General features: G+C 39.3%; 1 protein-coding gene and 1 pseudogene across 3 annotated transcripts in view; both read left to right on the top strand.

Moving 5' to 3' along the window:
• LOC149048512 (uncharacterized) overlaps positions 1-11,427 on the top strand; it is a 93,861-nt gene extending 82,434 nt beyond the window's left edge. For 2 of the 3 annotated variants that reach the window (XM_089198786.1, XM_089198785.1), the window contains 5 exons: positions 5,488-5,801; positions 6,313-6,455; positions 6,851-7,007; positions 7,893-8,047; positions 11,056-11,427. In XM_089198786.1, coding sequence (XP_089054912.1) covers positions 5,488-5,801; positions 6,313-6,455; positions 6,851-7,007; positions 7,893-8,047; positions 11,056-11,372 — 1,086 coding nt within the window. In that variant the 3' untranslated portion in view covers positions 11,373-11,427. Of the gene's footprint in view, positions 1-2,997; positions 3,163-5,487; positions 5,802-6,312; positions 6,456-6,850; positions 7,008-7,892; positions 8,048-11,055 lie in introns of those variants that run through there. The other variant, XM_089198788.1, reaches the window with a different exon arrangement.
• LOC149048513 (uncharacterized) lies at positions 9,510-11,049 on the top strand (annotated as a pseudogene).
• Positions 11,428-23,207: the final 11,780 nt, after the last annotated feature.

The raw sequence follows: 23,207 nt of genomic DNA, 5'->3' as shown, positions 1-23,207 counted from the left end.
AAGACAATTTCCATTTCCGTTGACAACGACTTTTCTCCTTTGAGAACGTATATTTTCAGCCGCCGTAATTTGTTTTTTAAAAAACCTTCACATGTACGAAAACAGGCTGTTCACACATAAATACAGCTAATAAAACTGTACTGAGTTATTTCCCGGCGAGGGGCTTCCGGAACCAGCGGAATATGTAGATATGTTTACATTGATCTCTAGGACTTAATTTCTACACAAAACTCGACAAATTACTCGAAATAATCACACAACATTCCGCAACGGTAGAAACATCAACCACAAGTACGCAATACAACCAATGAAACGTATAAACAATCTCAGGTATTTTACGCGTAAACACAATACACACAGGAAATTATATGACAGTAAGTTACGCGATGACAATGTGTCACAGGTGTCGCCGATTCCAGCTTAAAGGTTTGCTGGGAGCCTTCGGATGAGGTGTTACCCGGACATCGCCGAACCCAAACCCTTAGAGCTTTCAAATTATGGTTGAATTTTTCACGCTTGGGGTGGGTGACTGCTGATTGCTTCTGTAGATATTACGTACCCGTGGACGGTGAATGTCCCACAGTTAAGTTGGACGTCAAAGAAAATTAAAACATATTTCTCTTTATACCCGAAACGAACTTTTAAACAGTGTCAAGGTCTTTCGGTTTTTGTTGGAATTCGCAAGTGAATATATATTTGCATATTCACAGAGTCGCGGGGGTCCACAGAGGCTCACTGTGTAAGCTTGGGCTTCATGCGGCTGGACGTCAAGATAATCAATCAATAAATAAATAGATACATACAAACATACATATACATATATATATATATATATATATATATATATATATATATATAGCTCTTTGGCATACAAAGCTTTGCTTTCATGTCCAAATTGAGCACTCTACTAGGATGAGTCATTGCTGCTAGCATTATGCATGCTCACTAGTTTATCTAGTTTGAGCACTCTGGCATGGCTTAGATGATACCACACGTGTGAGATTACTTGGGGTGGCTATATAGCCTTACGTCCATCCTAGCATCAGCACTGCACTGATGAGGCCCAGAAGGCCGAAACAGTACTGTCTGCAGTTAGTTATATATATATATATATATATATATATATATTTATATATGTATGTATGTATAAATATATATATATATATATATATATATATATATATATATATAGAGGAAGTCTGCAAGTCGATTTTCGCGTGGAACAGTGCTCAATACGTTGAAGCAGAGCAGAATAAATATAACGAGAGGAAAAAAGGACGCAACTACATTTCCCGACAAGCCTGTTTCGTGAATCACTTCACTCTTCAGGGGTGTAATGAAAGAATATTCATGTGACTATCGTGTATATACTAGGAACATTTACATAATACGCGGTAAACTTAAAAACTTTAAAGTTCAGCTGTTGCGTAGCAACGCTTTGTTTCTGTGTCGGCATGAAAATACGAGTTCGTTCCTCAGCCTAATCGACAAACATTTCCCTAAAGATCAGAGCCTCCGCAAGATATTTAACCGCAACACCATCAAAATCAGTTACAGCTGTATGAACAACACCAAACAGGTCATTGACAACCACAACAAGCGCATCTTACACTCGTCTCACTCATCTTACACGAAAGACAACAAAGACGGCACGGGAACCAACAAAACATGCAACTGCCGACAAAAGAACAATTGCCCGCTCAATGGTAACTGCCTTCAATCTTCAGTCATTTATCAAGCCACCGTCACACGGAACGACAACAACACCTCTGAAACATACATTGGACTCACAGAAACCGACTTCAAAACAAGACACAGAAATCACACCGCATCATTCCGCCACGCCAAGCACAAAAACTCCACCGAACTTAGCAAACACATCTGGACACTCAAGAACGACAACATTGACTATTCTATTTCATGGCGCGTCTTATCATCTAACTTTCCCTACAACAGCTCCAGTAAAAAATGCAACCTTTGCCTAAAAGAAAAATTCCTGATAATTTACCGACCCGACCTCTCATCACTAAATAAGCGTAACGAACTCATATCTTCATGCCGACACAGAAACAAAGCGTTGCTACGCAACAGCTGAACTTTAAAGTTTTTAAGTTTACCGCGTATTATGCAAATTTTCCTAGTATATACACGATAGTCACATGAATATTCTTTCATTAAACCCCTGAAGAGTGAAGCGATTCATGAAACAGGCTTGTCGGGAAATGTAGTTACGTCCTTTTTCCTCTCATAATACATATATATATTTATACATATATATATATATATTTATTTATGCATATATATATATATATATATATATATATATATATATATATATATATATATATATATATATAACTAACTGCAGACAGTACTGTTTCGGCCTTCTGGGCCTCATCAGTGCAGTGCTGATGCTAGGATGGAGGTAAGACCATATAGCCACCCCAAGTGATCTCACATATGTGGGATCATCTAAGCCATGCCAGAGTGCTCAAACTAGAAAAACTAGTGAGCATGCATAATGCTATCAGCAATGACTCATCCTAGTAGAGTGCTCAATTTGGACATGAAAGCAAAGCTTTGTATGCCAAAGAGCAATATCTATATATATATATATATAAATATTATGAGAGGAAAAAAGGACGTAACTACATTTCCCGACAAGCCTGTTTCGTGAATCGCTTCACTCTTCAGGGGTTCAAACCCCTGAAGAGTGAAGCGATTCACGAAACAGGCTTGTCGGGAAATGTAGTTACGTCCTTTTTTCCTCTCATAATATTTATTCTGCTCTGCTTCAACGTATTGAGCACTGTTCCACGCGAAAATCGACTTGCAGACTTCCTATATATATATATATATATATGTATCAATATATATATGTATATGTATAACATATTTCCCCTTTAACGTTATCTCTATATACCCGAAAACGAAATTTCGCTTTGTTTTACTAACTGAACACCTGGATCGACCGCGCATCTCAAGCACTGGGTCTGGAAAGGCTGTTACGTCAAAAAGGGCATTCTTGGGAACCATGGTACAAGGGTGCAAACTTGGGCTATTTACGTGATGTAATTAATTTACTCAGATATTTTGAATTTTGGCAGACGGTACGTCCACAGATCACTCTAATCGAAGCAAAGGATGAAGAAAAAAATAAAGGTAAACGCTTTATTGTAAACCTGTTGTGAAGTAGAGACGACATTTTACCATTGAAGACTTAAGGTTTTAATAACCCGATTCCTAATTGATATACAAGTGCAAGAGTGATATAATAATCAAAGTGCTCCATGAGCAAGCTCGTGAATTGACACATGATTTTTTAGATTATGTTTAATGTCATCTGGTTTAGGGAATTTTGTGGTTGATTGTCATATCTAGAGTACGAGCAGTAGTTCAGTGTTCGCTAATGTAACAAAGAAACAAAGTAACGTTGGGATAAGAAGGCATTGCAATTGAAATGGTCATGCTATTACATTTGACAAGGTGGATGATGTCATGTGTTTCAAACGTCTATCATTTTTTTTTCTGGTTCAAAAGAAAAGGTTGGAAGTAAATGTGGGTGAAGAGTGAAATTTACTGTCTTTCGTTGTAAATATTAGAAAATCAAGGCAATACTGTCTTAATGAAAACATTAACGATTCCCTCTTTATCAAATGAGACAAACGGGAACGAGTTTTAAGTGATATAACTAAGCCAAGCCTGCCACCGTCATTTTGGATCTCCGCCTGGGTAGATTTAAGTCACGTGCCAGGTAACGTATAATCAATAACAAGATCAAATTTCATTTCAGGCCTATTTATCAATTTTGTGGTGTGTAACTTTCGCATTTTAGTACGTTGTATGTATGTTGAATCTTCAAATTGTCTTGAAACTTAAAAGAAAATTGTTCTTTAAAAATTCACTGAAAATCGGTAGCTAAAATTGTCTGTTTAGGTGTTATTTGATTTTCGTGTTAACTTGTTATTTCGTCAGTCGCCGGCATCTTCTGTTGCTTCACACAGGAAAACCACACGCGACGAAAAGTAATGATCAATTTTGTCCTCAATCTCACGCTATGACAGAAAAAGCTTTTGAAAATCTGTAAACTCCGAGCGCTTCGCAGTAAGTGATATTTTCAATGAATCTTCAGATTGTTTTCAAGTCCAAGGATTGTAAATTACAATTTTATGAAAAAACGAAGGTTGTTCTGTTATTTCAGTGTGAATCCTTGCATGCCTGCCAGTCGCTGGCGCCGCTTGTTGAAACTAAAACCAAAAAAAAAACTCTTTTAAGATTATCATTGGCTTTTTTTTTTTCACCCCACCACTATTCTTAGCAACAAAGGTCGCCATTTCGTCTGTTTATTGCTCGCCAAAAACTATCAAATGCACTCAAAAGCCTAAAATCTAAAAAAAAGTTTACAGGAATCGACCAATCGAGCGAGCGAGCGAATGCCATTCCCCACATCGTATCTATAACTCGCTCTTGCGCATGCGCGCAATTCACGAGTTAAAAATGACTCAACAAGCTGTACAAACGAATACAAACAGAAGACATACAAGAAAATCATGCAGATTCTAAGTTCGCGGCATGTCACTGAGACAGTTCTTTGCACGAAGTATTTTAATCGCACGGGGTATGGTAATTGCGGTACACAACAATACCCAGCATAAGAGTCAGTGAAGAACGTCTTTTTTTTGTTCATTTTGCTTTTGTGAAGCCAAGGTTAACAAGGATTGGTTTGCAGGACATCTTGTTCGCGGCATCAAAGCAAGGCTCACAACTATGTGACAAGCAACTTAATACCACATCACAGCAAACAGTGCATTTGATTTGTTGAAATACTATACCACACAACTCTAAGAACATGTTAAGAACGTTTTCAGGCTCAAATCGCGAAAAACCAAGGAACATTTATCCTCAGCCCCAAAATTAGACGTTATTATATAAAAATAGAGTGTTTCACTAACTGCTATCAACTATCATGCAATTTGAACATGTTCAAATTCGAGATGATAGTTGATGATAATTTTTGCCATTTGAACGAACGAATAATAGTGCATGATTCCGACGTTTTGAGCGTAAGCAAGTCGTCACAGCCTTCCTAATGGCTAAAATCTTAGTGGATTACGTTTCATCATTTCTCGTTTTTTCTTGGTAGAAGAAACTCGGCAACCATTACCATTACCATCGTCACCTTTTTTCGACTAAATGCATTCTACAACACATCATTTCCTTTCTATAAAAAAAATTTTTCCCCCGTCGCCTCCCGTTGCCTTTCCGACTGTACAGGCATAACTGGCGGGAAATGGGAGTAAGATTGGGCCATCATAGCTCATCATATCACTTAAGCAAGCACGGTGACCTATCTTTTTCATTGCAATTTTCGAAACAAACATTGGTGGGAAACATTTGAAGAAAGTTAAAAGAACTATTCAATATCTTTGTTATCTGAGGAATCACATTAGGCGAGGCTTGCTGTTAAAAACTCTCTTATTGTTTCAGATTTTACATGTTTTGGGTTCACCCTCGGATGAATTCAGCTTGAAGTTAAACATGCTGTATGGGGGTTCGTTTCCCGAGGAAATGCAGTCTCCAAAATATGATTATCATTTTGTTTACACCCTCGTGCGACCAGCTGGTTCCTGGTCATTTGCGGAAAGACTTTCTGATATCGTGGATTTGACCAAATTGGAGGAAAGAGGAAACAGTCTCAAGAAGGTGGACATCACTGCCGCCTTGCAGCACATTAAACATGTGATACAACCAGATATGGCTCTACTCCATTTTGTTTGTTTAAAAGGAATGACAACTTACAGGTCAGATCTCTTACTGAGGGTTTTGTTAGTTTTAATTTGATGTAGTTTGTCTCGTCTGGTTTTAATGACTAACTCCGTGACTTTTGCGTCATTTTGCGAGTTCTTATAAATTTTTTATTCTCGTGTTTTGCACGGAACAAGTTAGTTTACGCGAATTGAGTCGTTTGTTTCGCTACTAAACGTTAAATCCTTACGTCTGCTGATGATCTTACGCACTGTTCTACGCCCCTGTCATAGGGCACACTTCGATTCTTTTGATATTGCAAAAGGATCAGTAAATAGATCTCTTTCAAAATGGTGCACATGATTTTCATTCATTGTGTGTATACAAATTAGCCTTCATGGCCTTCCATTTGAAAGAAATCTTCATTACTTTTAGAAATATTGTGGAGAACATAAAGGTAACCTTACATGAATCAAAGAGAATAGTAACTGAAGTAGTTTCCTCCATACAATACAGAGATCTCTTATCTTTAATACTGACAGAGGCTTTTCGTTTTCTTATCCACAGGGCGCTCTTTGATGCATTGGATATTCCATTAGTGGGTGGATCAGTAGAGTCGCGATATCTTTCCATGGACAAACTCATTACACGCGGTGTTTTTGTCTCTTACGGCGATGTTTCATGCCCTGATGGATTTATTTACCAAAAAGGTAGAAGCGACACTCTTGTAAGGGAAAACGATATTTTTAGACCCCTTTTTGAACTCCTTCCCAAGCTTCTGTGCTCCGCTATTTCCTACGAATGAAAAATAAACCATTTGGCTAGCGAAAAAATGTACAGAACACTGAGTAGCTTAAGGTGTTGGAAAACGGACTTATAGAAAAGAGATCAGTTTCAAATTGGACCCGACTCATACCTTACCAAATCTTCCCTCTCTTGATAGCACCACTGTGAATTAAAAAATTAATTGTAACAATTTGCATTAATTTTACACCGTTTTACTATGAGACTACGAAGCTTTGTTGACGCTAGTAACTCACCACCGACAAATAAAAAATGATTGGTAATTTAAATCGGATTGACTTTGAGAATTCTTTTGCTACAGGTGACCCTCTAGAGTCTGAACAAGTTAGGTATCCATGTGTTGTCAAAGCAAGTCAAGGAGAAGACACCAAAGCAGTGCGATTAGTGAAAGACTCCAAATTGCTCAACGCAGCTATTGAGCATGCGTTATCGTATTCAGACCATGTGATCATTGAAAGGTAGTATTGTCGTTGAGTAAGTGTTGTAGTCGAGAAAGCGTGTAGGAGTGAACATGGTTTGGCTGTTTTGACCGTGATGATATTGATATGCCGATAGGCCAAGTTGTTGTCAAGCTTATATATGAAGGAAACTGTAAGTCGGATCCAAAATCGGATGAATCTGACTTGTCGATGAAAGCATTTGTTTAAATACATGGAAGCATTCAAAATACTTGTGTAAATTTGACTGTAAGTGACTCAAAATACGAGGAAACCTGTTTATTCACAGACGTTTTTCTTGAAAAAAGTTTGTGCATCTCCTGAAAAAGCCTTAAAGCTTAAGTTTGTTAGCTCTTAGATCAGATGGTTCTCAATGAGGTTTGAGACATGCATGAATTAAAAGAAAGCAATTTTAATTGCTTGTCGAAAGTAATCCGAGTTGACATTAGTTTTTTTCTTTAGTATGCTTTGTAATTGGTAAAAATAATCGTACCACCTTCTCGACCAATCAAATGGTAAAGCGAAAACCAATCCCGACTTGGTCGTTCGCGTTTTCCTGTGAAATTGGCTTGAATTGTTAAAAAGAAACAACGGGTCACTCTGAAGTACGAAGTAAGTTTTGGCGGGACACTAAACAAGAGGCTGCAAATCTTACTAGTGTACCAAGCAGGCTTTAGACTTTGAACAAGCTATTTTCGGAATGCAGACTTGTGGGGCTTTCCTGTAACATAGTAGATTACTCTATCATAATAATTCGACCCCTCCTTTGTATTCATTGGAGTGGGGCCACACGCCTTGCGTAGAGACTATGTGTAATTTTGCAGCCTTATGACGTTTTACAGTTAAAAAAATTAATCCTATTCAATGATTTTCTATTTCGTTTCCTCCTTAATTTTTTTTCGGCAGTTACATAGAGGGACGGGAAATTCGCTGCGCTGTTGTTGAATCAGCAGCAAATGGAGAATTAAAAGCTTTGTCGTGCATCGAGTATAAAGTACGAGAAAATGACATTCGAAGAACTGAAGACAAACTCAGCTGCAATGAAAAAGGATTACCTGTTGGTAAGTACTGGAGATAAACGTCTTTAATTCCACCAACAACACCGGTAATTAACATATGTGCTACGAAGCCACATTTTCAGGGCGTCGTCAGGCTACTTGGGTTCCCTGCCCATAAATTTTTTGAATCCCAAATAGCGGAGGTCTTGTATGCGTCACGTGATCCCACAGCAACCGTACGTATGCCGCCATTTTGCATACCGGGTAAAACAACATGGCGGTCGTCGAAGGCGATTGCGTGCAATCTTTGCGAGGTTATTACGATTCCCTTAGTGCTGAGAATAAATAAATGAAAAAAAAAAAGAAAAAAAAAACGGCGAGAGGCTTAAATGTTTTGCAGGAGTAGATCCCTGCTCTACAAGTTATGGCAAGCCAGTCGAGAATTATTTCTTCGAGTCGAATTCTGACAACTAGTTTAGAATTTTTCTGAGTCGAAAATCTTTTCATCAAGTCGAGAACACCCGAGTTGCCGCCAAAACGATCAAACGATAGGGCAGTTTGTAGATCTGTTGGTTACGTAGCCTTTTTATACATCGTTGTCGTTCTTCAAGTTGCTGACGGTAATGTGGAGGACTTGGAGAGGTTTCTGTTGTCTATACAGGATTGCATTTCCCATATATAACGATGCACAGCTCCAGGAAACGAGAGAAAAATGGAATGTAAACACGATCGCTTGGAAGGCTTTGTTGAAATAATCGCAGCGTTTTCTTTAGTTCTCGCCAATGTCCAAGGCTTTTTAGAGATAAAAGTGCTGGTTGACGACCTTCCACACTTCTTGCGGGAGTTACTAAACCACATCAGGCATAAAAATACTGCTTCTTTTCAAGTCAGTGCTAAGTTTCGTAGTGTACCTTACCGCGAAAGAAGTTCATTAGGAAGACCAAAATACAACATTACAGCAGAACGAATTGATGTACTTCGAAGCACTGGTATGCAGTAGGCAGTTATTGTAAAGTGTTCAGGTGTTAGTGCCAGGACTCTGTTCAGAAGAACAACAGAATTTGGTATTCTTGATTACAGCGAGGTTAATGAAGAGGAACTTGATTGGAATGTAAAAGATATCTTACGAATAACGCGGCCTTCCTCTGGTGAAACATATGTACAAGAAGCTTTAAGACTACGTGGCATTTATGTTCAGAGGTGAAAAATCCGGGAAGCATTACAAAGAATTGATCCTGTAAACCACGCCATAATGCACAGATATGCAATTCAATGACGTCTGCATAATGTTAAAAAACCAAACCATTAATGGCTCATTGACCCAAATCCCAAGTTAATCCACTGGAGGTTTGTTTTGTACGGTTGTATTAAGGGGTATAGTAGAGCAATAGTTTACATAAAGTGTTTCACCAACAACCTAGCAGGTACAGTATTGCAATACTTTATGGATGGAATACAAGAATGTGGAATTCCATCACGAGTTAGAAGAGATAGGGGCGTTGGAAACGTGAATGTTACTCGATTCATGATTAATCAGAAGGGGCTAAATAGAGAAAGCTCCATAGCTGGATGCAGCATGCACAATCAAAGGATAGAGAGGCTTTGAACAGAGGTTAACAGGGTTGTTTCCTCACTTCACGTTGATCTATTCATTTTTATGGAAATTACTGGCATTCTTGACGCACATGATGATTGTGATTTGTTTGTCTTTTACTATCTTAACGTTCGGGCCATTCAGGCATCTTTGGATGAGTTTATTTCCCACTGGAATCACCATGGTCTACCTACTATGGCAAGCACGTCCCCCCTGGCACTCTGGTACTCTGAGTTTGTTCCCTCTGGGGTGCATGACATTGATATAGTTAATATTTCCCTGTATGGTGTTGATCCTGATGGACCTGTGGCCAGTACCGAGAGAGATAACATGGTTTCTGTGCCTGAAAGCATCATTCAACTGACTGACAATCAAACAGATGACATAAAATGCCTAGTGTCTGATCCACTGGCAGACGATGGCAATCATAGAATTGGACATTACCTTGCCATTGCTAATTATTTAATTAACAGTACCGTCAGCAACTTGAAAAACGACAGCAACAGATCTGCAAACCGCCATATTGTTTGATCATTTTGGCGGCAAATGACGGCATGACATATTGGGTATTCTCGATTCGATAAGAAAAAATTTCGATTCGACAAAAAAATCTAGACTCCAGAAAAAATTCCTCGACTGATTGTCAGAATTCAGGACATGAAGAAATTATTCTCGACTCGGCAAAAATATTCTCGACTCGAAGTAAAAATTCTCGTCTGGATGACAAAATTCTCGAATTCATGAAAAAAAATTCTCGGCTCAGAAAAAAAGATTCTCGACGCGAAAAAAAAAAAAAAATCTCGACTCGATGAAAAAATTCTCTATCTCTTTTGTCCATTATAGCTTTCCATAAGAAGTATCTTTGTGGGAAAAGCGACCCCAAATTATAGATGCCTCCGAAGATGATGGCTCAGTGCAAAAAAATTCAATCTAACAAACTCAGCATAGTCTAGATTCGCCAGCTTCAATCTATGGCATATTACTTTTTTAACAGATAAGCTCAGATACGTCAACATTCATGTTTTTCCTTTCCCCTTTCCTTAATTCCTCCGTTCTGACTTTCCGTTTGTTGGAAAAGTTCTCGCACAACTTTTCGTTTTTTTTCTGCCTTTCGTCTGCTTGCTTTTTTTGTTCAAGTGAGGACTGCGAACTTGGCTTTAGGACAGAACTCGAGTGAATATTAATCTCTCTTTTAGATTAAGCAATTTGTTCGGTAGTCAGAAGACTTGACCCGTGGCTATGCCCCACGTTAGCGCGTCTTAAATTGCGAATTTTTTATTTCGAATAATATATGAAGTGATTCCTCTGAGACTTCTCGATTACTATTGTCTCACGTTTAAATTGCTGCCTATAACAAGAAACTCATCCAGTAGTCATCAAGTATCTTCGTTAACACTCATGATACTATTTCAGGGGAAAAGTTTTCAACCAGACTGTATTAACAATTTGCTTGACTCTATGTTTGTTTTCATTCTAGGCAAATCTCCTGAAAATAAACCATGGTTCCTTGATCCCAGAAAAGAGGAGAAGCTGATTCATCGTATTCAACAACAAAGTTGCCGAGCTTTTCGAGAGTTAGGTTTACAGGATTTTGGTTTATTCGACTTCCGAGTCGACATTGAAGGAAATCCATTCCTCCTAGAATGCAATTTATTCTGTTCCTTTAGTCCACAGAGCGTTGTAAATACAGTCGCCAAGGATTCAGGTTTTACAGATGAAAGTTTGTTTGACATGATGGTGGAGAATACTTTGCTGCGCAAGCGTAAACAAGAGAATAACAATGTTAATCTGTGATAAAGTCAACGAAATGACGACACTAACAAAATGTAAGGAAGCGTTTTGATGCAAAATAAATCACTCAGTTTTCTCTTTAGAATTGTCTTTACGGTTTCCAAGAAAGGTAATTTATCTTACAAGGATTCGTCGTTTTCGACAGTGTAAGCTTACTTAGAGGGTCTCCAACAGGGTTCTTCAATCCCGCGATCCCGACTAAAATTTTCTTTCAATCCCGCAATCCCGACGGTTTATACCGGCTAATCCCGATTCCGATCATGAAATGCTGTCTTAGTCCATTCAACGTAAGAGGGCCTATTCGGTGGCGATGATTTTCTCAACCAGCGTTGATCCGTTGAAGTCTACGGTCACCGTAAGGCGTAAGTTTGTCTATTTTCACCAAAATGACGATATCGTTCATTTTAGAAGTTTTAAAAGTTTTACACGATTATCGTACGTTAGTAAAGTTAACGACTTCCTTCCGTTTAACTTCGATTTCGGAGAAAAGTATTCGTAAAGACAGGTCAATATCAAAGTGAAGCGAATACTTCTTTCGAAGCGGGAACCTCCTCCAAGGTAAAAATCAGCCTCTCTTTCCAAAGATGGAGTGTCACCATCATCACGCGGGGAATCGCGCTCTAATATTCCATCTTCCTCTTCGTTTTGTTTCCCGCTATTTTCGTGATGCTCCTCGAAGTCCGAGCATTCGAGGCTGACCAGTTCGCCTGGCTGAATTTCTCTCTGATAGAGGTACGACGGGGAGTTCAAACTCTTGCCGCCCTTGTCTCTGTGTGGCAGAGCGCTGACGCACTGCAACAAATGTTTACTTTTGCTTCTGCAACAAATGTTTTCGCCCATTCCCTCATCTTCTGTATGCTCTGTGGTGCCATCGGTACAGGTGGTAACGGTTAAATTACTGGTTCAGTGGAACCTCGATTTTACCAAGTGCCAAGGGACTGGAGAAATTAATTCGTTATATCTAGGGTTTGTTTTATCGAAAACCTCGATTTAACGAATTTGCGGAAAAACAACCAAAATGTTCGTTATATCGAGGGATGGTTAATATATGTTTTTTTTGTGGTGCGGTGACGTAGTACTCACCAGCATTGTTGGATCGGAAAGATTACTGAAGATGACATATGTGCTTTAATGTCTATTTGAAGCTACAATACACGTGCACTGATCAGGTCTGAACATAGCTACAGCACCTTGCTTTTAAAGCACGGAGGACAAATTTTGGTGGAAGTCACTGGCAAACCGAGAAACAAGGGCAAAAAGGAAAAGAAAAAAGGGTTAAGAGCGTCATATCGGTAAAATTCTGAGACTTGCTGAAGGTTTTCAAGGCCGTTAAGTCTTTCAGTTGACGCAACAGTCAGATGCCACGTTACCCTGTGGGCCATTGAAGACTTTTGGTAACTCGGTAACTTCGCTGCTGATAGAATTTCCATTCCCGCGCAATAACTGAAAGGTGTCGCTGAGCAGCCCGACCGCCTATTGAATGCAAGGGAACCTGTACGCCAGGTACTTTTCATGGACTGAGTAGATCACTTTCTTAAAAAATTATCGTTAACGGACATCCCGCTATCAGTTCGTTTAAGTGATTATTTCCCGAATCCTGCTCCTCAAAATCACCGATTCCCGTGTCCCGTTCATGATAACAATCCCGCATCTCGCTCCCCTCTGAATTCCCTGATCCCGGCCTTCAAATAAGCCCAATCCCGGATCCCGAAAAACCTATTGGGACCCTCTGTTTAGAGAAACAGTTGATTAAAAAGCGGAAAGTTGGACTTGGTCATTAGACTTGGACTTTCCATGTCTACAAAATAACAGGGTCTCATCCAAAAAGTTATTGAAAACGTTATTTACATGAAAAAGAAAACGAGAGGGAGCTCGAAGGGAACTGGCAGCCACCCAGGCTTGTTAAACTAAAATTTTCTAAATAATTTTCAGCCGCGACAAGGTCACCAGGGAATCATTTCGAATATGAGGTCTTTTTCACACGGGAGGTCATCGGCCTGAGTGACGATAAAATATAGAGTGTTATAGAGAATGAGAAATACTCTTGCATCTACGCGTGAAGTCCTAATTCGCGTCGAGAGCTTGAACCAATACAGCCTGTTATCAAGTTCATGACATCACTTTTATCATCGGCTAACATGAATCCTCTGTATGCCTTGGCCATTGTGCAATTAAGGGACCGCAAACCAAATATTACATAACTTTGGTTAAAGACCCCAGTACCTCGCTGTTCGTATTGTCAGTGAAACCCTTATACCCAACTTTCCACGTACATGTTTTAACTTGCGGTGACTCTGTCTTAGTGGAGTGATCTTGTCCGTTCACGTTACACTACCAAGTAGGATGTGAGAAATAGACTCTTAGAAATAGACATACGAAGTGCTTATAAAGCTAGTTTAATATGATTATTCGTTAAAGGTATAGTTTATTTTTTAATAATTGTAATGAGAAACCTCACCTGCTTATCATTCTTTCTTTCTATGGTCCTCACTGATAAAGTAAAGGACATTTTATTATTTTCAAGATACTTTTCCTCATAAAAAAGAAAGTTCTTCACACATAGCAGGTGATATTCAATGTTGACTCACATGGTTTACTTTTATTTCATTGTTTTCTCAGAAACTCAACCTTACATTTGTTTTGTTTACAAACTCAGAATGTAACATTATTTACTAATTGGCCTTATTTAAAACAATCACCTTGAAACTGACATTATGTTCTTATTACCAACAGGCAGTATAGTTATCAATAGCAGTGCCAAGTATTTACAGTAACAACTGGTAAGTACAGTCGAACCTGCATTAAGCGGCAGCTTATTAAGCAGTCACCCTGTTGTCACCGTCTCAAATTTCTCTCCCCTTAATTGCGGTAATTTTCACCACTGTTAAGCGGTCGTAGTCACCTTTGAGTGAGTTCCAACGGCCTGTTCGCACTGTCTTCCACCTGTATTGAACAGTCACTTAAAGCGTGGACGACCGCTTAGTGCAACTTTAACTGTATAGATACATGCAATCGATATATGATATAGCGTATTAAAGATCATAACCCGCAGATCGAGGTAAAGAAAGTCTGCGTTGAACCTGAAATACATGTATTTTATCTTCTGATAGCGTTCTTAAGAGGCAAAAGACTGTGTCACGGTAATTATTTTGGGTATCGTAATGAAAATCAAAGGGAACTAAAAATTGGTAACTGAATATACTCTTCTGACGAAGCCTATGTGATCGCTTTGAATTTCGATAAGCCAATAAAGATAAGAGACAGAAATTTAAAGAGAGACAATACGGAGCTAGTATCTGGTTCCATCACGCTCTAAGACTAATCAATGACTTTTTGCATACTCAACTATGAAAACTGCAGCAAAAGTTCTCTCAGCAGGAATATTTCTCACTTGCAGAAGGTATCTCAATCAGCTTTGATGTAATGGTGTCAAGAAAGCTGAGACGTAAGATCCCTCGAAAACTGAGACCCCTCGAAAGACTGGTTCAGGATTCAGGTTTTCGCACTTGAAAAACACTCCAAAACCAAGACCCCTATTTGAATTCATGGCCAATTATAGCGCAACTAAATAACACAACACTTGAATACAGTTCGAGTCACGACTTTGAGAAGTTCACGATGATCCAATTCAGTCTTCAATACCTAATTACCATATACCATAATATAGAATTTTCTCCAAATGCCGCCTTTCGAGCGAAAGGCCGTTTTGACTATCATGCTAGAAAATTTTACTTTTGCGGCAAAAAAAAAAAATTAAAAGACCCCTTAAAAACGCATTCTGAACATCGAGCGTTGTTAAATGGCTCCTGTGATTCTAGAGTTTGAATTGCCTTTTTCATATCTGCAATGCGTTCGTCGCATGGTCGGTTGCTTGACGGCTGTGTGGGTTTTCAATTGTCTTTCGATGCCATTTATAGATTGCTGATGAAAATTATAATTCGCGCCAGGCTAAGAATTTTCTTGATAAACGTTTGCCCTAAAATATGAATAACCCATTTATCTCAGTATCCGAGTGAAATTGGATAATGTGACTTCTTGTAATGGAAGAATGACAAGTTCGGTTTAATATTTCAGTCCTGTATGATTTGTGTGTGTGTCATTCAAAATTCGGTTGTTGTTAATGAAAGCGAGTACGTTTTGGAGAACACAAATCGATTTATGAAATGGAAGTATGAACGAAGTATGTCAGAGGAACGAACGAGGCATGTCAGAACGAAGTATGTCAGAGGAATTAACACTAACCCGCGCCAAGCGCAGCGGCAATCGAGCTGTGTCAACTAAACTTATGAAGGAAGCAGATGATTACTGCAACAGGATAATTGGATACGCCACGCCTACATGTCATCGTGGAATTATTGGGCGCAAAACTCGACTTAGCGAAATCTCTGGACGAAGAAATTATCGAAGTTTGTAACGTGGACGAAATCGGAGCAGAAAGTGAACTAGCCGAAGAAATGAATCTGCGAGTTCTCTCGAAGATTCGAGCTGTTAAGGACGCAACAAGTCAAGATTCTAGCGACAAAATAAAGACAACGCATGGACACGAAACCTCCCCCTTCACATTACAAGCATCTACTCTTCAACAACCTGTGGATTTAGAAAACGAACAAACTCTTCATGGACCGGGGAGCGTAGCTGGGCTTGGAATGGAACCGACGATACAAGCTGGAGTTTCTGCGACTCTTAATCAACCACAAGGTACGAATTTAGCATTGCCTAATAGTAATGACGGCAGCATTAGAGAGAACGCTAATCCGAGCTACGTTTATCCTTTGGCTCACCAACCAAGAGCAAAATTGCCGAGACTCGTTTTGCCAAAATTCCAAGGTGATATTACGTAATGGCAAAACTTCTGGGACAGTTTCAACGGTTCCATTCACACAAACCCGCAGCTAACTCTGATCGATAAATTTCATCATTTGTACGCGTTATTGGAAGGTCAAGCCGCGCGTTCAATTTAAGGGTTTCCAAGAACTGAGGCCAATTTCAAATCTGCAGCAGATATTCTGAGTAAAAGTTTTGGCCTTAGAACATTATTTCGAAACACGTGTATGAAATTCTCAAAATTCTTGTATGTATAAATGAAAACACCGCCCAGCTTCGCTTTGGGTACGATTAGATAAGCATTAATATGCGTGGTCTAGATTATTTGGGAGCAAGTTCTAGTCAGTATGGAAGTCTCTCCATCCCAGTAATAATGTCGAAATCACCGACCGAAATCAGAAGCACCGCGCACGAGGTAAATGTCATCCGAAAGAAAGTTGAGGCCCGAGAGATCAGCGATGGTGTAAATGCGAATGAACATTTAGAGAGAAACAAAGAGACCCCGATGAGAAGGCCGACTAATTCAACCCTATTCTCGCATAATGGGTCTCAAACTACACAAAAAAGAGATCCATCGTAGTGTGTTTATTGTGGGGGGTTCCATTTTTCGGCTTCTCGTGAGAGTGTAAGCGATCCACAAGCCCTGCTCGAAATTCTCAAAAGAGATCACGAGCTACTGGAGAGAAAAGATGCACGAAAAATGTGGGAAGAAATTGCGCGCGAGTTAAATCGTAAGTTTGGAACCAAGCGCACGGGCGATAAATGTAAGAAGATAAATTTTCTCATCGAGCGGTACAAAATCGTCGAGTATTGGAATAGTAAACAGACTGGAGGACACAGAAGGCAATCTTTCTTCTATGAAGAAATAGATTCTGTTCTTGGCTGCAGGGATGTAGTGGCATTACAACACGTGGCCGAAGCTGGGACAAGTGAAGCGGTCTCTGCCGCTATTGAGTCCGCGGGTCAAGAAATGAGCCCAGAAGCTAGAAGGGATCACAAAAAGAAGCGTAGGAGAGCTACAGCCAAAGAGCAAGATAAAGAGATAGAGCCTATTAAATCTTTCGTGTCAGGGATGGAAAGGCAGCGACAAGACATGAACAAGTTCATGGAAAATTTTACCGCAGTACAACAACAACAAGCCAACAACATGAATCTACTAGTAGGCGCCTTGACCACTTTTCTGAAAAATAATATTAACAACAAATAACTGATGCAATTTATGTCAATGGTTCTGGAACTCATAGACTCGATGAAGACAATATCTGCATGTACATTTGTAGAATGTTGCAACTTTGTTTATTGGAAATACTTTCAATGTATAATTTAATGTTATACGTTGTTGCTGTTTCCGATTCATACATTATTGACTCCGTGTCAGTGGACTTTTATATCTTTACAGTAAATTTGGATTTACGTTTACATACATGATATATTCAATTTTACAATAGCAACTCATGGATGGAAATAAAATCTAATTACAGTTAATTTTATGAATAGAAAAAAGTGATCATCAAATCAGCATGACAATGATTTTGGAGCCAAACAAACTGAAACTAGTAGAATAAAATGTTCACGTTCACATCAACATTTAAAGATAATCTTTTTAGGATTTCCCTAATGTCCTCTCCATCGCGGATTACATTCGGAGCATGATCTCCAGGGCAGCAATCATTGTTACCTTCATCTTCCTGCCATTCGTCGCCACTTCTGATACAGATGTTGTGCAAAACTGCACACGCTACGGCACTACGTATTGCAAAACTTATTTTACTATCAAATCGTTTTAGTAGTATTCTCCATCTAGTTTTAAATATTCCAAAAGCACATTCAACCTTTACTCTTCCGGACGAAAGTTCTTTGTTAAATGTTATTTCTCTCGGGTCTCGTGTGCCTTCAGGATACGGTTTCATTAGCCAAGGGGAAAGAGGGTAAACACTGTCACCTAAGAGGTACGGAGGCTGGATCAGGATGTCTCCCTGTTCTGCTTTTTGAAAAATAGTACTTCGCCTTAATACACGCGTATCGTGCATGCTCCCAAGAAATCCACATGCGAAGTCGATGAAAATCTTTCTGCCATCAACAATAGCCTGTGTCATGAAGTCGTGCTATTGATATCTACTAAAGTAATCCGGTGCACTTTCGTTAGGTGCCTTTATTCTGACGTGCGAGCCATCAATTGCACCCACAACGTTTGGTAAATTGGTGAGGTCTGCAAGCGTCGCAATTAATGAATTTACCTCTGAAAGAGTTTCTGGAAATTTTATGCGTTCGTTACGTAGTTCATACAGGCCATTAACAACATCTTATACCGCCTCTATAACAGTCGATTTTCCCACGTTAAATGCCGGACAAATACTTGAATATGAATTTCTGTGAGCCAAACGATAAAGTCCCAAAGCAAGCACTTTCTCTGGAGGTCAACAATTCCTAAATCTTGAATTTTGTCTCTCCAATTTCGGACTAAGGATGTGAAGTATTATTTCAAAAGTGTTTTTGTTAACCTTTAATTGCTGCCGAAAGTACTCCAGTGGAAATCGGGTCGTTGTAATGAATATCAAATCATGATTCGGCTGGGCGAGGAATGGTCCACGTGTAAGGCGCAACACGAGTTCTACGTAAATTCCGCCGTCTTCTTAGAAAAGCGACATTCAGGATTTGCATATATTCATTTACCCATCTCTGATACAGGATGAACAAGGAAAACATTTGCTGCTGTTGCATGTCGATAATTTGTAGAAGTATAATGGCAATAACAAAGCGAATTTCTGATTGGGGTTCACATTTATTACCGCGCAATACACGCCAGAAATGAAATCTGATCAACTGCGTCTATTTTAACCTATTATTTATGTATTTCGGTAGCGCGGCTCGGAACTAATTAAGGAATACAATCCAATAATTGAAGAACAATTGAACAATGGAATCGAAGATCCCCTTGTAGGAACCAAACGAGAAAGAAAGAGAAAATGTGCACTACCTACCACGCCACGCTATCATCCGAAGATACCGTAAGACAACTTGAATCATTGTCTCCAGACTGGGCCAAATTTCACTCCTCAGTTATTCGACATGCTGATAAAATTCCGGTGGCACAAGATTAGTCTGACAGCCGACATTGAAAAGGCGTTTCTAATGGTTGGAATTAACGAAACAGACAGAGGAATGTTGCGATTCCTGTGGCTCAAGGATCCCGGGACATTACAGCCTTCAACCTAAACAACCATTTTTAATGTTCATCATTTCTCACTCGTGTGACTGTTTTCGGCCTCGTATGAGACGTAATCGAGTAACAAGTATGCGTTAAAATACCTGTCGATTATTTTAAATTACAGTACGACCTCTTCCATTGGAACTAATTTTTAGCAACAACTGCCTTATTATTTTGGAGCCCAAAAAATTTGCGTTAGTGAGCTCGTTCAGCGGGAATACTTTGCTTTAGGTTTTGCATTTTCAACTTGCCTGCACAGAGAGGTGCCGTTGACCGAGACTAAAAGAAAAGAATTATATTGTCCTAAAATAAGTAGTGGATCCATGATCCTGGCAACTTGTTGATTGTTGTTTCTTTTTTTTTGGCCCCTCGTTCGATTCCTTAAGTCAGTCTCCTGGATGTTCTCGTGCATCCAATCGTCGGTGAGTTCAGTCATTGATGACATGCTCTATACCTTTTTGTTAAACGTCTATTAAATGTAAGTCACTGAGTATATAACTTGGATGCAGACCCGTGCAATACCTTATGCGTTTGTCAAATTTGTTGCGTGCATTTAAAGATCAAGAGAACATAGTTTTTCCAATTACGTTCTCTTGAGGAGAAAAACTATTCTGTTCATATTTATATAATCACGAAGATATTCGTAAATTTGAAAGAAATAACTCTCTAAAGTGGTCACGAGGTCCGAATTGGGAAATAAAATGGACACGCTAGCAAGGTCTATTCAGGCAAGGAAAGACAAAAAATATATATCCGAGCCTGCAAAGTGTTCGAACTACAAGTCAGCGGACTCCCTTGTCCAAGTTTGTAATTTGGTTTATGATTTGTTAACTCCATCACTGATCACACAAGTGTAACTTTCATCACATTTTTCCAAAAGCTATTGTACTTAAGAGTTTGAGCCAATGATATATGGGGAGGTATTTGTCAGCGTACTCATTGTTTTGCCAGCTGTCATTTGGTGCCAATTGTTCATCAGTATAACGGATTGCAGCCAATGCTTCTCTACTTAAGTCTTCAGAGCATTGTTTTGGTGTTACAGCTGTCACTTTAACATCTCAATGTGGACGTCAGCTATAAAAATAATGTACTGGTGGAGGATTCTTTGGTGCAACAGCTGTCTCTGAAACATGTCAATGGGGATGTCCGCTATAACAACAATGCGCCAGAGCAGTTAAACGACTGCATTCGAGGCATATTACATTTAGGACCTAATGTTATTACATTTAGGCTTTATTACATTTAGGACCAAATGTTATTATATTTAAAACTTTATCGCAGTTAGGACATTTATTACATTTAGGCCTTCAACAACGAATCCTGCACTAAGACTACAAACGAAAACCCACTTGATTCTGATCAGGCTTCCGTCACGGGGTACGACAGCAAGTGAATTAGTCGCCGAGAAGAGATAGTGGAAAGGCCCTGAATTTCTACGCAGACCTGAGAAGGAATGGCCGCTCGAGAGTGACGTTTATTTGGGTAACGGAAACGCCTTGCAAGAAATTGTGCAGAATCCGGCGACTACCACACACGCTTTGATGACGACTTCGCAAGTGCAGCGTTCACGAAGTCGTTGATAAAACCCGCTATAGCAGCTGGAAGAAACTTTTGCGTGTAACCGCCCACGTTGTACGATTCTTCAGGAGAACAGGATTCGAGAGAAGTCTGAATTTAGATACTGAAGAACTTCGACATACAGAAGAACTGTGGATCAAGTCCATACAGTATCAATCCTTTCCAGATGAAATGTGTCACATGATGTCAACGGCAAAAACACCTGTTCCACCGCTCGTTCGACAATTCAACCTCTACGTAGACATTAGAGGTCTTATAAGATGTAAGGGAAGAATCCAAAACAGTCTGTTAAATCCAGAAGTCAAAACTCCATTGCTGTTACATTCAAAACATCATGTTGTGGAATTGATTATCCGAGAGACTCACGATCAAATATTACACAACGGAATAAACCTGACGAATACTACCGGAAGTCACACACGAGAGCCGCGATTGGAATAACTGATCTTAAAAATTGCGTTTTAAGTTTACCGGAAATTGAAAAACAGGCAACTTGTTCCAGCAGAATACATTAAAACGGCCTTTCGCTCAAAACGCGGCACATCGAAAACATTCTCTGCTTCGCTGACGTAGGTCACTGTTAATTACGCACTCTTTAATTCAGGCCCCATCCACACTAATGCGTGGTTAATTTTATTCAATAAGAAAAGAGAAACAGAAAGCTCACTTTTTCTTTCTGAATTAGAGAAACTTTAACAGTGAAAAGTTTACTTATCGATATTTAACGTTTAATTTTGCAGCTCAGTAGCCTGTATATATACACTTCAAGAAGAGTTCACCATCTCCAAGTTGTAAGCCCTTCAGGTTGAAAAGATCACCTTAGCTTCTTCTTTCTTTTAAAATATCCCGTATCCAAAAGTTCTTCGAGGGGTCTTAGTTTTCGAGGGATCTTAGGTCTCAGCTTTCGTGATACCCTGATGTAATTCAAACACTAGTTAGTGCTACATGCTACTCATATCAAACGCAATCTAATACCACAGTCATTCTACATAATCAGTGCAAATCTGTACAGATTTTACTAACGAAATAAAAGTAGATGTAGATGTAGATGTAAACGAGATGTCACTATTGAACATTTAACACGCGCAACATGCGAGAAACAATTGACAACTTTGCACGTGGTCCGTATTATCATTTTTTTAAGCGGTATGTATTTATTTTGTTGACAAAAATGCGAACCGAGACCAAAACTGTTCCTTCGACTTGATATATTTTCGACGTTAGTAGATCACATCATATTAACTTACCTCCGTAAATCATTCATTCCAGACAACAAAATCAAATAAACATGCTAACGATGGTATCTGAACACAAACGACCCTACAAGATCACTTTCTCCAGGCATCGAAAACATACACAAAATCGTCCATAGTTAATTTTAATCAGACATTCATCTAGAAATAGCACCGAGCAAACCAATCCAGAAAAATATAGCCGGCACACTCAACAAATCATGAATCTTGCAAGACAGCTTGCCGTTAAAGAACTGCTCAAATCAAAATGCTTGGTGCAATTCATCAACACCTCAAGCAATATTTGATTAAAAATTGTTCCACTCACTCTCGTCGTGAAGGAACAATAACCATGATCGTGCTACAGTGCACAGAACTCCAATTTCTCTCGAACAACTATCCACCATTCTCATTCTAAAAGATGACTCCATTTTACGAACCGCTCTCACCGAATCCCCCCTTACTTCGTTGAAATTTGAACGCCTCTCAAACCAAAGAAAAAAAAAGACGCTCTGATTGGTGCGAGATACATACCCTAATGCGGCGATCTGATTGGTGCGAGTTACATACCCTAAACGATCTGATTGGTGCGAACAACATACCACTCTCTGTACGCTAACATGGATGTTATTTTTTTTAATTAAAAAAAAATAACTGAAAAATTCTAAACATGATGTTTCTATGCGCATGTCCAACCATGACGCTGTTCCTTTTTGATCGCAACACTTGTTATTGCTAATTTGGTACTGTACTAGTGGGACATAATATATAGATTTAGGCAAGCCTAAAAGCGGAGCTCGCATTTTTTCCCCGCACGTCTCTTCAACAAAACTAAAGCTCCTACTATGGATAAAGTGCGTGGTAATATCAATGATTTTCATTGGCAACTTCTCCGTGTCTGTGTAGAGGACTGATTTTAAGATAGTGCCCGTGGTACAGTCGGCCGCGCATGCTAAAAGTAGCACTTTGTACGATCGGTCGTACGGTCGTACATCC

The sequence above is a fragment of the Pocillopora damicornis genome, chromosome 3, assembly GCF_964200805.1.
Source record: "Pocillopora damicornis chromosome 3, jaPocDami1.2, whole genome shotgun sequence".
NCBI lineage: Eukaryota > Metazoa > Cnidaria > Anthozoa > Scleractinia > Pocilloporidae > Pocillopora > Pocillopora damicornis.
This window is presented reverse-complemented; position numbering and strand designations above follow the sequence as displayed.